Consider the following 16,946-nt stretch of genomic DNA (forward strand, 5'->3'; position numbering starts at 1 on the left):
AAAAAAATTAAATAAAAACATTTATTAAAAAAAATAATAATATTAACTTGGCCTACATATCAATATAAACAAGGTAAATATATTTAAGAAACTGCGTATCAAAGCTACAAAATAAATACCTCATCTGTCTAATACAGGCAAATTTACTGAATTCAAATTTAAGATTAAAAAAAATACTAAAAATACTATCAAAGTTTTCTAATAAATCATTAAATCAAACTGAAAGTTCCAATTCCTACACTTGAAAGGAAAAACCTTTCATGAACATTGACAGCTGCCATTTGAAAGCCTCTTTGAACTTTAATTCGATTTCGCTTTCAACATGTACATTGTACATACATATATATAAAGAACATGTATCAATCGAACAAGACCCCTGCGGATTATCCGCAATTGAAGGGCATTTAAACTTCGATTCTGATCGATTTGTGTTCCACTTTTAGACGCGCACACAAAAGGCAATTACAATTATAATCAATGCGAACACACACAAATGATCATGAATTTGGCATAAACAAAAATAAAGGAAAACAAACAACTTTTGTGTGTGTTTACATGTGTATATATCACGAGGTGTACTTGTATATACTAACACTAGGGATCTTTCGATATGGAGAACGCAATATTGACATGTGGTTCGGGAATTGCTTTTTGGCCGTGCACCGGGAAAACCAAAAATGACGTCAAGGCATAAATTTTGACAATTTTCATGTCCGATTTCGACGTGTGTTACCCCCAATGGCTGGCAGTGGATTTTGCGGATCTCGACGGGATGCTCTTCATAGGATTGAAAACACATACAAAACGTGATATATGGGGCCGACTATCCCGCAGCCGGCCTGGTATTTATTTGTTTCTCTAAGTTGATGCCTCTCATCCTCCGCCCACGCGAAACAAACAACAAACATGAAATCGACCGTCAGACCAGAAAACGTTTTTCTCTTCAAGCAATTTTCCAATGCATATAATTTATGACGAACCGTTTCTGTTTCCTACTAGATTTATTCTATGTATCTTTTTTTTTATATATATATGACATGACTCTATAGAGACAATCACACATGAATGAAGCGGCATTTTAAATGTTTTGCCTTTTGCAATCATTTTCCTCATTTATGACTTCTGTATTGTGGCAATTTAAACATTTAGCTTGGCTAATATCGCATAAAAAGCATACAAATGAAACGTTTTAAAAATACGATTTTCTGTTGTGTCATGCCAAAGATAAATAAACTAGCCGGGTCGCGAAGGCGTCATAAAATGGATTAGGAAATGGAAATAAATTGCCAAAAAGGATAAATTAAAGAAAAAATCAAAATAACAACAAATTGCTATAAAGTTTTAAAGGTAACTAAGTACGCATTTTAAATAAACAAATACAAATTAAACACTTTTAAAAGTTGAACTCTCTTGTTAAACTTTGACATTTTGAGTCATGAAAAACAAAACACAAATCACTTAAACTAAGCACGTTCACGCAAATCAAATTAAAAACTTATCAAAATAGTTGACCATATACGAAGAAGCCACCTGAGAGAGAATCAACTTGAAATGTCCAAATTTTATGCGCAGTTGGCCAAAAAAGGCAACGCGGAGCGATTTCATCGACTGAAAAATCGAGCGAACTTGTTGTGGCTGACGGCAGTCAAATCATCTAAAATCATCAACTTCGGTTTGGAAAATCCCCTCTGGCCACGATGCGATCCCAGGGGTAAACTGATCTAAGCGTATTGCAATTCATTTTTTCCCCCCAAACAATTCTTTGACACGACGTTCGACAGGTGGTTTGTGGTTTTTGGTATCTCGTTGCACTTGACGTATTGAATTCTTGAGTTTAATTGGGATTTACATTACGATTTAGACTTGTTTGATTGGATTGGATTTGATTAGCTTGGTTTCGGATGATCTGAACTGAATCGAACTGAGATGATCCGCTGTGCTGGGCGCACAAAACTCAACTGTGCCGCTCGCAGGCGATTTGAAATGTTTTATTTGAAAGCGAATGATCGGAAATAAACACAGAAGAGCAGCCAAAGAGCAGGCCACACACCGAACTAAGAGCAGAACTAAAGAGAGGAAAAGCCGGAAAAAACAAAAGAAATCATCTTCAAATATTTTTAACTCAAATATGAAAACAAGAAATAATAAGAGCAAGGAAAGGAGCCAAATTTTGACTTGAAATTGCGCACACAAAAAATGCGCTGTTCGAGTTTTTCACCTGGTGGGCCACGTCTAAATTTAGTAAATCGCACACGTATTTGGCCCAATGTCCGAGACGCAAGACTGTTAACTATGCTGGGGTCAGAAAATCAGGGGAACACACAAGAAAAGAGAGCACCACAAACTGGGCCAAAAGGCGAAGCACAGTCATTGACACATGACTGCACCGAACCCAAAAAGAAAATATAGCTCGAGCATAGAAAAAAAAAACTATTTCTGTTTTGGGTTTAAATTTAGCATTAAGTGCGCGACAGGAGAATCCAATTTGGGGAGTTGGGGGAGCTGCCTGCTGCCGTCTTTGCTCCCCCTTCATAACTGGGCCAAAAACATTCCCCTCCCCACAGAGTTTACACTTTCGTTGAATGCATTTTCCGGCTATAAATACCGAATGACGATCCTTTTGCCGCAGGGAGAATGAGGAAGCAAATGCCTGCAAACTGTTATAAATTTAGACACACATTTTCTCGCTTTTTCTGCAAAGTTCAACGTACGTGTGCCAGCTTTTCTTCTTATTATTATTCGGTTCTTTATATTTCCTTTGGTTTGGTTCGTGCCTCTGTAATTGCCCAATTTGTTACAGAATGCAAACTGTCTACAAAGACGATGAAAGTGATTTTCCCCAGATGCATTTGCAAAATGACAAAACAAAAAAAATCTACAATGCACACTTGACATCGTCAATCAAAGAGCGTCAGATGGTCTGCCACCTTTTTAGATGGATTGCCTGGGGAAAACAGCAGTTAAAGTAGGAATTCTTGGAAAATGGATTTTCCACAACTTTTCTGAGGTATAAAACAAATATAGACATCGTATTACATCATTCACTTCATGGAAATGTGTATTTCAGCACAATTTCAGACAAATTAATTACCAATTAAATTCACTTTTAACGATTGTCTATATTGGGCAATAAAGAACAATGAGAATGTATAAAATTCTTCATTAAATATTTCAAACAGAATTGTAACTCATCAGATAAGTGTGTAGACCGTTCATAATATTAAATCCATAATGAAACATATTAAAAATTATGTTTATGTATTACAAAATGTATATTGTGCTGTCATAAAACTCGTTTAAAATCGTTTTAATCGTTTTAATTAACAGGTTACTATACAGGTTACCCCCTTATGAATGTAATCTATAATAGTTGCAAAATCTTTGATATATATCAATGCTATTCCGAATATAAGATTTATGGTGCTTGTTTAATTGTCCAATGTGCAAAACAATTAATAACTTTTTGTAGAAACAAGCAAATCGCACGTTAATGACAAGATGCACTCAGAAATTGTGTCAGTTTTTAATAATAGGCGACACCGGTGCTGACACTTGCTCAGATAAATTGTTAACAGGTTCGTTCGGGGCAGACTCGCGATTTCTTTGGACGCAAATTGGATGCGCACTAATAGTTCTGACCTCGGCCATGAAAGGATTTGCAATTGCCTTGCACTTACACTTAAATTCCCACACGAAAATTCGGAACCCACAATGCCACGTGCGCACTTTCAAAGTGGAAAATCATAATTTCGTTTTTGGGTCGACTGCTAATTGGACCAGACATACGATGGGGAAAATATTGGGGCAAATAATTTAAATAGAAGGCAGATACTTTGAAGGACGCTACTTTGTCGTAGACTAAAACTGTGACAAGGTGTGACGAAGGCAAAGGCAAAAATATAAAAAGAAAGAAAGAAATTGTTGTCAGGTGTGCAGCACGGAAATAAGCAGCTGACACAAGAATTCTAATTACTTTGCCAAAGGTGTGAAATATTCAGTGATATTGTTGCTGCTGCTGCTGTTGTTGTTGTTGTTGTTGGTAGCTAACATATGCTAAGCACTTAATATCAATGGACTCACCTCCTTTTCCTTCTCCTCGTTGTCGTTGTTAGACGATTCGTTCTGTCTCTCGGGATCCAGTTCCTGCAAGCAGAACAATAGAAATTTTCAATTAAGCATTTTTCTAATCTCCCGGCTAATTGGCAAATTTCGCTCAGAATAGTTGGCATACGGCTCGCGGGCCATGGCTCATTTATTCTGACAAACTGCTTGGCAATTAGACACACAAATGATGTATCTCCGAGCTATACTTACATCCATATCGATGTGCACCACGCCCGTTGATCTGCGCTTCGGTTTGCGTCGCCTCTGAATGACGGTCTGTGTGCGATTATCGTTCTCCTTGTCGTTATCTGTCAGATACCAAATAAGGAATACACAAATAAGTAAGGGAGATAATTATATTAGAAAAGTCTTCTTCCTACTTTTAGACCATGATTTATTTTGCTTTACTTTAAGGACCTACGCAAAAGTCTACTTTTAGATATTGTTTAATTCATGTATTTTCTGAGGTACTATAACTAAAGCTTGTTTTCAAAAACTTAATACGAATTCAACATGTATTAAATAAATAGTTGTTAAAAATTTATTAAATAAGACATACGCCAAATTTTTAAATAACTAATCACCAATTTTCGATTAATAATTAATTAATGAATTGAATACAATAGTTTTGACTTTTGATCAACGCTTTTTAAACCTGATTTTATTGTAAAATTTGGTGAGTTTTCTGTCAAAACATATATACTTTAATAAGTTTTTGCTATATTTAGGCCTTCAAAAATTTTAAAGCTCATTGAAATCCAGTTTAAATTATAAATTTAAATGTGGTTTCAATATGAGGGTTTTTAAAAATCAAAACAAGGACTTTTTTTAAGGGTCCTGGTTTATCTTTGTTTGGGGCTTTAATCCTAAATTTTCCCAACTTGTCCTTACCCTTGTCGTCATGGTTTGACGTGGCACTAGTTGCCGTAGCCGCTGCATGATTGGCACTGTTTGCAGACACTGAATTGGAGGTTGAATTAGTGGTCGTGACCGCTGCTGCATTTGCCGCCGTTGATGTTGCATTCGTTTCGTATTTACGCGCTGATGGAGTGACATAGGCACTGTTGTTAGTGCCCTCACTGGGCGCGGATACAGGGCGACCCACCGAGTTGAGCGACTGATTGGAAGCATTTACTGAAACAGAAGCACAAAATTAACATTTAACCCAAAAGTAGAGCAGCTTTGATAACTTACGAGCATTGGGACCGCTGCTGATGCGCCGCTGGACCCCAGTGGTGGACAGATTAACGGCTGCCATCACTGCCGGAGCGCTGGGTATAATGGTGCTGTTGTTTGGCGGATATGTGCCACCGCTGGTTATGTCCTCCAGTTTGAACTGCACGGAAATATAATCGATTACTATGTGCTCAGTGCAATTTTAAAATCACTTTTTGTTAGGTATAAAGTATATGTTTTGAAATGTTTCTCTATAGTTGTCGTTTTGGTTTGATTTGTGTGCAATGTATTTGTTCTTACAAGAAGCTATGCCGTGTCTCGTATCATTCGAATGCAGCGGGAGTTAGTTAATACTAAACATTTAGTAGTAATCAACAGGTATCAGACACCATTTGCATTTAGGATCCATCAGTTAGAGCCCGCAACCCATTACCTAAGCTAAGCAATTTCTGTATTTCCTTGAACCACTCGAGTATAGTAAGTATTTAATTGAACGAAAATGTAGATGTCTATATATTAACATGCGAAAATAGTTGGTTATACATGTTAAACATGAATTTTAAGAAGTAAGTAATAAAAAATAATTGTTAAAACAATGATTTATAAATGCAAGCATCTTTTGCATCATTAATGTAAATATTTATACATCAATGTATAAAGCAATTTATGTTTGACTATATACATATAAAACAAATGGAAATAAATAAATGACTTTAAAAAATAATACATACATTACAGAATAAGATAATGATTTACTTAATGATGCAGTTTCTGAGTTTTTGAGTATACATATCAAGCATAATTCGAATGAGCAAAATAAAACATGAACATAATCAAATGCCTAAATACAACTAAAATCTTAAAATAAATATTTCAGGCCGTAAACACTAATATAAAATACATATTTGTAAAAGCGGATCACTTGTAATAATATTATTACCCTTGCTAAGCAATATGATTTCTATAAATGTTGTTTAATATGCGTTAATATGGCAGCAAACTAAAAATATGTTGATATCAAATAATGACCTTAAACTACAGTTTTAAAAGCAATATAAAAACGATGTGGTTATTTATGAAATCGGCCAAGGCAAGGGCAATTTCGTAGTTCTCCATTAATCATACACACACTCTAGTCAAAATAAGTCCATGCTACACTTAAAGATTAACAAAATTGTTTATGGCGCTCACGAATTGGGCAACCAATAGAAAAATGGACTATATATTGTGGATTAGGCTATCGGATTCGCTTAGAGGGCTGAGTTGGGTAGTGTGGGCATACCTTGGAGCCGGCATCAAATTTCAGGCGCCAAGAGGGACGCCTTTCCGCTGCGGAAGTTGAAGCAGCACCACTCGCACCACCTGCACCACCACCTCCTCCTCCTCCTCCTCCCGCGCTGCTGTCCGTTGTGCGTCGGGCGTATAGACTCAAAAGCGAGTCGCGGGCATTGAAATCCGGATGCGAGGACACGGGCGAGGCGGTATCGGACTTGGTCTCCGATTCCTGACTGTTGCTGGTCAGACCCCGCTTGTCCCGCAAGCGCACTGGACTCTCGAGGGCAGATGGCGTGGTGGCCGCCGAGGATGATTTGATAGCTTCTGTGCTGACAACAGCAGCAGCAGCTGGAGCAGCAGGAGCGGCAGGAGCTGGGATCAGTGGCAGATCCGTAGGCCTAACATGTGGCGACTCCTCTTCGTTGGAGCTTTTGGCAACTGGGTCAGTCTTTTGTGGAGTTTTCTCTTCTGCTCCGGCATCTGGGAGCTTATCCCTGCGAGGCATTATCGTATAGCTGGCACTGACCACCGACTGATCCTGATCGCCCTCCGGATCACTGTTGGCATCGCCATCGCCATCGCCCTCGCCCGAAATGGATCTTCGCACGGGAGCGGATAGGGTAAACGTAGCTGTGGCGTCATTCAGACTTTGGACAACTGGAGGATTGGGGGCGGCGGTGGTCACCACCTCCTCGATCTCCGTCTCATCGGTGGCCGTCGTTGTGGTGGGTATTATGGCTGGCGGTGGTGTGGTGGGCGGTGGTGGCGGTTGCGACTCGTCCCGCGGCTCATTGCTGTCGAGGATCAATGATGTCGATGTTGTGGTGGCTGTGGTGGCCGATGATGCTGAGCTTGTTTCGTTCTGTTAATAATATTAGTTCGGAACAAATAAAAAACAGTTGTCCTCAGAGGCAATGGACGCGATTGTGTATCAAACAAAAACCAAAAATGTCTCACTATATATACATATATAAATATATATATATATAAATATCGATTGCATACTATAACGATACTTAGGGCGAACCGGTGACCCGGATTACGCATGCAAATGGGACATGCAAAATGATAATCATCAACATATTCCATAGACATACAGTTTATTGCTATACAAATTATAGAGCCTAGTAAGTAGTACGAAAACTGAACATAGAGATAACTTAAAAACTGTAACATAAATACGAGTCGGAATGGTAATTACGCTATGGTTCACTGATATGCAGCTGCTTGAGACTGATATGCCGATGATTGGAAATCATAAAAATAAAGCTACGCTATAACGAGTACTCAACATTGATGAGGCGGCGCGATGGCGTGGGCGGGGCCGGGTCAAGGGGAGTGGCAGGGCAGGGCGGCGCGGAGCAGGGCGAAGGCGCCAAACGCAGAAACTGAACTCAACTTGATTGGTTAAGTGTGATATTGCGATCGATCACGAACGAATAATCAAACAAACGGATGGCAACGTACGCTAAATGAGCACTGATTGATCGATGACTGATTGAAATGGTGACAGCTTAGGGCTGTTTTTTTTAATGGGATGAGACAACAGAATGCAGCAGATTCAAATTGATTTCAAGGCCTGTTTTAATATATATCTTTATATAAATCAATGTAACTAAAGACGTTGTCAGCCCGTTGAAGCACTTGATTTATTTAATTTTAACAATACTCAACAGTAAAATGGTAAAGTATCTTAATTTGCTGGCCACCTACTTTTGTTTTCAAGGTGTATAGCATACTTTTAAGGGCACATTTTGTAACCTTTTGCATTCTGCTTACTAAATGTTATTTTCTAAACTACAATCACTATTTTAGTACATTTTTCACTCACTCACACAGGCAATTAATGAAGTGAAAGTGCTTGTGTGAGTGAACACATAATCGAACACATAAACAGAAAAAGGATATCCAAGAAATAGGGACACCATAACCATAAGCATTTGATTTTTCGGTTTTGATTTGGTGTGTTTTGCTCAACGTTTGATTGGGTGTGATAACTGCATGTGGACATCGTGTATGGATCCTGCAATCCCATCTAAGGTTACAGGTATGATCTACCAATGGTTCTATGAAGAGAGCTTCCTCAAGTGTGGATGTTTTGGTTTGATTTTTGTTGTGATTTCGTGGATGATTCGGTTAGAGCATCCATTCGGACACTGGACTACTTACGCCGCTGTTGCTGATGGTGTTCGTAGTGGTGGTGCTGATATTATTATTGTTATTGTTGTTGGCCATGCCCATGTTCTTCTTTTTGACCAACTCCTCGGCACTCTTGATCTCGTCCAAAGTAACGCCTTGGGTTGACCGACGAGTCTCCCTCACGCGCTTGGCATGTGCCTTTCGCTGCGTTTCACTCTCCTCATCACGCACCGGTGGCACAAAGGATCTACAAGTTGGTTGGAAAACAAAGATTTAGTTTTAGAATAGGTGTGTACAACTAAATATATAAAAACAAAGGGCTGAAGAAAAGTATTCCCTTCGAAAGTAGGTAGCAACACATGGAGCTGTTAATTACTAAAATAACTTTGGCATGGCACTTATTACTTTATAGACAATCAAGTCTTATAAGAGCTTGAATTAAAAAAAAACTAATAAGTTAGTTTGTAAAGTTGGAATGGATCTCTTTAAAAAAAAAATGCTTTAAAAAGTTATATTTTATAATTCATTAATTCTTTTTGTACTAGATATAACTTCAAATGTACTTTAATATGAACACTTCAAGAAGAAATGAATTTTTATACTTTATACTTCGTTGCTAATATTATTTTTGCGTTTAACATGCTTTTATGGGATCAGAAATCGGGTTAGCAGCTGGCTAGCGGGGTTAGCTCAACATCAACGAAAACAACAATTAATTCTCGCTCATTACTTGAAGAAGTTTTTGATCATATTGCTGGCGGACTGTTTGGGCGGTGGCGGCGGTGGCTTGGCGCTCTCCGCATCGCTGGCACTGGCCGTGGAGGAGCTGCCATTATTGCTCTTTTCAACTATTTTCGCTGAAACTTGGCTAATCGATCGACAAGGGAGTTTTTAGACAAAGAGTTTCATAATACCATATACCACAAACTAAACTCACCTGCGAATTGGTGGGGTCTGTACAGTTGTCGATGGTGAACTGAGCGCCGTATTTGCCGTAGCTGCTGTACTGGTGGGCGTGGCAATCGTAACGGTCGGTTTCCTGGGGGAAAATTAAAACAGAAATATTTTAGTAAAGGGTTCATAGCTCAACTGGGAAAACAGCCAAGAGAGAGTAGACGACATTGGTGCGTGGCCTAGGAAAATATGTTAAACATTTTGGTGCAATGAGTTTGGGTTCTGAAGGTGTAGACGAGAAGAAGCTAAGCAAAAGCACAGTTAGGTTAATAGTTACAACAAATTAGGTTGGTGTTAACAGCTATGAGTAGTCGTGGCCCCTTAAACTAGATCAGATTTTCAGACCAGAAAGTAGTTACTCTATTTACTAGCTCTAATAATATAATGAACAATATAGTGATATATATAAAACGAATACATTTTCAAGTTACCTTAAATATTATTAATATTATGGATTTTTCCGTTTTTGACTTATTTGTTTTTTAGTTTAAACTGAGTTTTTAAACTTAATATGGTAGTATTTTATTTTAATCAGAAATAACAATATTTTAAAATATTGTCTCTTCTTTCAATTAGTTGTAGATTTAGTGAAAATACAAATTAAGCTAATAACTATAATAATAGTAAAAATTATAATTTCTAAACAACAGCAACTTTTACATAATTCAACTAACAAATCTGATCTAGTTTCGTTTTTGGGTCGTGTTGTATGCAAAACAAACCTGTAATACATTGAGTTATCTTTGAGTGAGGCCGATCTTTGTACGCTATATAATTGATTTGTTGCCGATGCTGCTGCTGCTGCTGGTGGTTTTTGTTGTTGTTGTTGTGTTGTGCTTGTGTTGTTGGTGTTCGAGTGGTTGAATGTACTGGTTGTTGTTGTTGTTGTTGTGGAGGTGCTTGTTGTCATTGTTTTTGTTGTGCCAGCAGCATATCCCAATAGCAGATCGCTTTTATTGTTGTTATTGTTGTTATTATGATTGTTATTGCTACTTAGATTATTATTGTTATTGGAATTATTGGCAGCAGCGGCATTAGCATTCGCATTCGCCGGCAATATGGGACAGGAATTGGCCTTTATGCGTGCCCGCAGCTCATTGTACTTTTGATAGAATCTGTCATTTTGGATTTGATTTTCGGGCGTTTTTCGAAAGATTTTTCGAGCGTTTTTACAGGCGTTTTTCGAACGTTCGTGCGGGCGTAGAGGTGAGCGGGCGGGCGGGCGGAGCGAGCAGGTGGGCGAGCGGGCAGGTTAGATTTCGGGATAAGCGTTTTGATGAGTTTGTTGTTTTTGGTTGGTTGTGGTGCGTTGGTGATACAATTGTTTTTATTGTTTTACGTTTATTTTGAAGGGTGGGGAAAAAAAATAAAGCAAAACAAAAACTTTAAAATCAATACAATACTTTGTTTTCCCCTATTTATGGCCTTTTGCAGTCAACGCTTCACTTTGCCAAATGCGATGTGGTGTTATGGAAAAAGCTCATTATTGGAAAGCTTGTGATTCATGGAGATTCACCAACGAAACGAAGCTTTCCCAGATCATGATACCACCAGGGGTAAATTTAAACAATTACCCATACAATTTGTTTTTATTTGGGTTATCAATATTTGTATTCTGACAAAAGGCTGTATGACTGGTTAAACATTGGTGTGTGAGTATATGTGATAATGATAAGCAAATGCAATCGGCCAAAGTGAAAAGTAAACTGCAAAATCAACCAATAAATCAAGACCTTTCGGTGCAATTTGGCCGATATATGTTTGTATATATATATATATAACATCATTATAAATGTGGGTTAAACTGTGATGCGATTGTGTTTTTGTGTGTGAGCGGCACGCAATGTTTTATTTTATATGGATTCAACTCACTTTTGATCATTCTCAAAGCTTTGCGTGCGTCGCAAAATGACATCGTTGGCGGTTTCCGAGCTATTGCTGCTGAGCTCTCTATCAGGAACTTCTGCAAGATGATTATCATAATGATTAATAATATCAGATTCGATTATTCGTAATTTAGGGCAGTGCGTTTCAGAGCTTTCACATAGCTGGGACTTTTATTGCCCGCAATTTTAGCTCAATATTTAGTAAAGGAAATATATTATTTACAAATGTATTCATTAAACTAAAGGCAATTGAAAATTTGTAAAATGATTATCTTAAATGAGATCATCTTGAAATTTATATACTACAATAAACTACATTGTAAATATTAATCTTCAACTAACTAGTATTTTAATTATTGAAGTGTTAATAAATGAACTTGATTAACAAAATATATTTAAACAAAATGCTTCTTTAATTTGTTCTTTTTTGGGCTTAAGCTTCTTAAACGCACTTCATGAATTTTTTAGTCAGACTTACGATTATTAGTGGGACTGTCGTTGGGTGTGCGTGGCAGCTTGCGTCGCCAGGGCGCCTCCTCCTCGACTGGATGATCGGCTGCATGGATCTGTTGATTGGGCTTGACGTTCTCAGCTGAAAGAGCAATGGATAAACCAATTTTAGTACGCAAATCAAGACTCAAACACAACCAGGAGAAGATTAGTGGTTTATGGACGGGCTTAAAACAGACAGGGCTCCGACGAGGAACTACTCCTCAATCGGGACGCAAAACAAATGCCGACTACCTTCGCTCTCGGAAAGACTGGTCGAGTGTGAGCTTTCCGTGGAATCGCTCAGCTCTTCTGTATCGCTCTGGCCACTGGCCACCACTCCTCCACCACCATCACCATCATCATCATTATCATCATCATCATTAGCAGCGCTTGGAATCGAAGTCTCTGCTTCGGCAGCTTCACTTGAGCCACTGGCAGCTGCAGTGTGCGTGATTTACAAGCAAAGACAATACACAAATACAGAGAGAGAGAGAGAGAAAGATACACTATACAGATACAGAGAGAGAAAAGAGGGGTTCTACTGATGGATGATCATGATCATGAAGGCAAATTAAACAAGACAACGTGATCTTGAGTGACTAAAATACTAAAATACGAGAGGCAGTGGCAAATGTTTTACGATTAAATGCTCCAACAACACAAGATTAGCGCGCATGAGAACCTAAACAGGACAACAAACAGGACGAACACAAGAGTGTGTGTGTGCGAGAAATCAAAGAAAGCTATTCGTTTATATTATGCAGCCATGTTAAGAGGTTAGGAGATAATTCTTTATCGGGCCATACGTACCATCCTTTGCGGCATCAGTTCTCACTTCGACGCGCACCAGCTTGGTTGGCGTCTTGTCCACGTGATTTTCAATCGCATCTGAGATTCTGCTGAAAAAGATAAACATTTCGTGGGTTAATTTCATATTTAATTTATCACAATGTTTAGAAAATAAAAATTTTCTCTTTCAAAATTCTTTTTTTTTTGTTTGTTTTTCAAGTGACTAATTTAAACTAAAACATGCGTATATTTATTTTATACAAGTAATTCATAAAAAAATAATGATTCAATAAAATACTGTCAAAATATGTGCTGTTTAGTACGTTCCTTAGTTTGTATAATTTATTTAATTTCGAGTTGTTGTAAACAGATTACTGTGTACAATTTATGTAATCCACTTAACTGATTTAATTGAACATTTTAAATGAGTTTTGCATTCCAGATTTAAAAGTTACATTTATTATCAGATTTTTCTCACCTGATTTGACTAGATGGTCGCCGCTTGTTGCGCTTGTTGGCACGCAGTTCTTCCAGGAATTTGACTATTTTGCGATCGGCCACATCAATGCAGGATTGGCCGGCGTAGTTGCGTATGTCCATGTCGGCCAGTGACTCCACGAGCATCTCGGCCGTTTCCCGTTGACCCCAATGCGATGCGGCATGCAGTGGCGTCCAGCCATCGTTATCCTGGCGATCCACATTGCCACGTCCGGCCAGGAGTAATCCCAGCACTTTCGTGTAACCCTTAGCGGCGGCTACGTGGAGTGCTGTGGCTCCTGTTTTCGGATGCGGTCTGTCCACCTCGGCGGCATCGCTTCTCAGCCACTTTTTGGCATCGTTCAGCATCGCCTGCTCTTCAGCCTTTCGAGCCTCATCCACGTTTATGTTTAGCTCCTGCACCATCTTCTCCATGTAGTCAATCATGGCCATGTGCTGCACATCGATGGCCAGGTCCAAAGCCAGATCGCCATCGCTGTTCACAGCGGCCACATCAGCGCCATTTTCCACCAGATACCGAGCTATGCTCACAAAGCTAAGAAACAAAACGTACATAAGAAATGAATTATGGGGAAATAGGTGATTAACTCACCCGCAGGAGGCAGTGGCATGAAGGGGCGTCCAGCCCTCGTTATCCTGTCGGTTTATATCGGCACCTCTCTCCACCAAAAACTCCACCATGTCCAGGTTGTCGTCTATACACGCCTGTAAAATATAAGGTCAAAATCAGGAGTTAGTAAAGAAAAAACAATTTTTTAAAAATAAATAAAGTAGACACTGATAATTATCGAGTAATCAAAGCTTCCAAAGATATGAAAAAAAAAGTTAAAACACACATATTGATATTCCGGTTTCATTTATTTTCAATTATTATAATTGGGGAAACCCCCTTAACTAAAAAGTCCATATTATTTATGGCGTAAGCCTCCACTCAATTTTTATATTTAACAATTGAGTATTTTCGTTAAAAACGACCATTGCAGTTGAGCAATTTTGATTAATCCCAACAAATAATTAAAAAAGCTATAAAAGTCTTGTAAATGCATCATTAAAGAAACTACAATAAAGTTTAAATTGAAGACCTCTAAATTATTTGAAACTTAACAAAGTTGATGGTTATAAAATACATCAAAGTGGAATGTTTGGGGCTAAGCGAAATGTCAATTAGCCTTAGTTAAGTTTATAGAAATTTGTCAATGTCTATCTATGAGTAAATAATTCGTCTTTTGTTTGGGTCTTGCTCATTGTAATTTCACATCAAAAGGTCAAAACAATAATCATCGATCCTTGAAATCGTTCTTCTTTTCCAAATGAAAATGTATTTATTTACATTTTTATGGCCAGACAAGCAATTCGATTTCCCGAAGGCAATCGTAAATGCAGTGCATCAAAAGTTGAATCAACTTTCGTAGAAGAGATGCGAGGTGGTGTAGCTTCGATTTGTTTTTATAAGAGCTAGTAAAATGTTTTAAAATTTCGTGTGTTTATCTTGCTAAAACGTTAAAGTAAACAGCCAGCTAAAGACACAAGCCAAAGTAGAGAAGCTCCAGCATGGTTGGGTTGTTTATGCGGATTTCCGCTGAACCCGCCTAGACATCTTCGTTTGGTTTGATGGCACATGCACGGCACTGAACGATGATATCATCGCCCGCGACTCCGGCGCTTCTTTGGGGCCGCCGCTATCTGTGAGCCAGCGAAGAAACCAACCCAACCCAAGCCAACCCAACCCCATAACAATGTCGGGCTGAGTTGAGTGGAGACGACAACGCCTCGTAGTTGCAAATGCCGATAAGCATTCTTTGGCGCAAAAGCAACAGCACAAAACCCAAGGAAAAGAAAGTAAAAGACGAGGCCCACAACAAAAGGCGCTAAGTCTATCAATGCACAGCACAAAATATCTACCAAAATCACATTCCAATAAAGAATCTTATCTGTGAGGAATTCATAAGCTGTGTTATTGGCAAATTGTCAAAACCGCTCTATTAACATATTTTGTTTATCTCTACATTTGTATCACACAACGAAAGCTCCAAACTTTTCAATTACAGAGCAGGTTCGATAAAATGAACTGATAAATGCCAAAGGTATTTACGGAAACAAATTTAATTTGGACTTATATATTTAGCACATAAAATAAACATTATTTGTAAAGTAACTTTATAATTCATAGAAGGTAGAAAGGGTAAAATAAAATGTTGGGGATTTAATAGAAGAAATAGGTTGCCCATCTCAAAATTCTATGGCCATATAGTTAGTTATTTTTAAATCCTTCTTGGCTACTGCTTTTTCTTTTCAGTGTATTTCCTTACCCTCCCCTTTCCCACTTTGATAACAGAGCACGTTTGAGGAGTGGGGGCATTATAAAAATCAAATGACCGATTCTTTTCTTTGTTTCTCTATCTTTCGCTTCTTTTCCTTTCCACGGCATATGTTAATTCAAATTTTTACTGGCTGAGCTTCAAAGTGACTTTTTTGCCGTTGCTTTTAGATCCAAAAGCAATTTCCATTTCGCAGTAAAACGCATTAAAAAAAAAGGCTAAAAAAAAGAGAGAGATAGGGAGACGGCGGGTGGGCCAAACAATTTGTAAATCTGGAACGCAGCCAATTAATTAATTATGAACAATTTTGATAAACTGACCGGCAGGAAAAAGGGGGAGGGGGGTTTGCACAGCGACAACGCCCACGCGTGACCATCCAAATCGACTCGACGACAATGTCCAATGGCTTTGTGGTATGCAAACATTTTTGACACGAGCTATTCCATCAGTGAATTCCCCCGATTCCCTAGACTTTGGGCCTTAATGTCAGAGCAACGGATTCTACGCTATTTCCATTTGCATTGCCAAACGAAAAGCAGTGAAAAAAAGCGAAAAGCGAAAAGAGAAAAAAAAAAAAAAACAAAACTGCATGCTAAGTTTAGCCTTTTGTTTTGGCACGCCATTGAGCGGCATTTTCAGCCGTTGCACGCCAAATGTTATTCACCTCGCCGCATTACGTATACGCCGCGTAGGCCAACAGCGACTTGTTGAGACGGCTTTCAGACTCTCGGCCGCCAGCTTAACGTGGCTCATTACGCGGTAGTTTGCTAGGCGCCAAGCTCCATTTGGCCCCCGCTTTGTTAACCATCAATGCACATAATTCTGGCTTATAACTCAATAGCCTGAACAATTCCTTTTGATGAAGAGGCAGACACGAGAGTTCCGTGGAAAACTCTGTTTGAAATTGCAGGCTGGTGGGTCCAGGTTCTGGTTTAATCCAATTTAAAATTTAAGTCATAAACTTTAGAATGGTAAACGATTTCTTAATTACAAGCTTTTGTAAAGGGGTCTGCGATTATTTTTTTTTTCAAAATTACTTCGATTTCCCTTTATAATTCAAAACAGAATAAAGAAGAATAAGATAAAATATAAAAAATATTCGAGCTACAACTACAACTAACATAATATTATGCTAATAAATAAATGTATTTCAAATATTATTCCTTCAATTCCTTTACTCTGATCATACATCATCCCACTTTTGTTTCCCCTTGATCCGCAATTAAAATACGTAAATATTGAGCAATTTATTGTATTTTAAAATACGTTTTAAAGAAGCATTCCTTGCCACTCATTGACCTACCCTCCCTTGTTT

General features: G+C 38.4%; 1 protein-coding gene across 26 annotated transcripts in view; it reads right to left on the reverse strand.

The window, feature by feature from the left end:
* Positions 1 to 16,946, reverse strand: part of LOC108145909 (protein phosphatase 1 regulatory subunit 12B) — a 31,453-nt gene that overhangs the window by 7,306 nt on the left and 7,201 nt on the right. For 7 of the 26 annotated variants that reach the window (XR_005977266.1, XM_017271576.2, XM_017271573.2 and 4 more), the window contains exons 3-16: positions 13,906 to 14,018; positions 13,294 to 13,848; positions 12,837 to 12,925; positions 12,013 to 12,126; positions 11,521 to 11,611; positions 10,371 to 10,763; positions 9,632 to 9,733; positions 9,425 to 9,562; positions 8,725 to 8,941; positions 6,563 to 7,417; positions 5,299 to 5,440; positions 4,996 to 5,238; positions 4,315 to 4,412; positions 4,081 to 4,143 (exon numbers count right to left, since the gene is read on the reverse strand). Coding sequence is in view for 20 of the 26 variants with exons in the window: in XM_017271576.2 (XP_017127065.1) it covers positions 4,081 to 4,143; positions 4,315 to 4,412; positions 4,996 to 5,238; positions 5,299 to 5,440; positions 6,563 to 7,417; positions 8,725 to 8,941; positions 9,425 to 9,562; positions 9,632 to 9,733; positions 10,371 to 10,763; positions 11,521 to 11,611; positions 12,013 to 12,126; positions 12,837 to 12,925; positions 13,294 to 13,848; positions 13,906 to 14,018 (3,213 nt within the window). In the remaining 6 variants the exon portion in view is untranslated. Of the gene's footprint in view, positions 1 to 1,849; positions 1,972 to 4,080; positions 4,144 to 4,314; positions 4,413 to 4,995; positions 5,239 to 5,298; positions 5,441 to 6,562; positions 7,418 to 8,724; positions 8,942 to 9,424; positions 9,563 to 9,631; positions 9,734 to 10,370; positions 10,764 to 11,520; positions 11,612 to 12,012; positions 12,127 to 12,836; positions 12,926 to 13,293; positions 13,849 to 13,905; positions 14,019 to 16,946 lie in introns of those variants that run through there. The other 19 variants (XM_017271593.2, XM_017271574.2, XM_017271570.2 and 16 more) reach the window with 13 other exon arrangements.

This window comes from Drosophila elegans, unplaced genomic scaffold (genome assembly GCF_018152505.1).
Source record: "Drosophila elegans isolate 14027-0461.03 unplaced genomic scaffold, ASM1815250v1 contig_208, whole genome shotgun sequence".
In the NCBI taxonomy this organism is placed as follows: Eukaryota; Metazoa; Arthropoda; class Insecta; order Diptera; family Drosophilidae; genus Drosophila; species Drosophila elegans.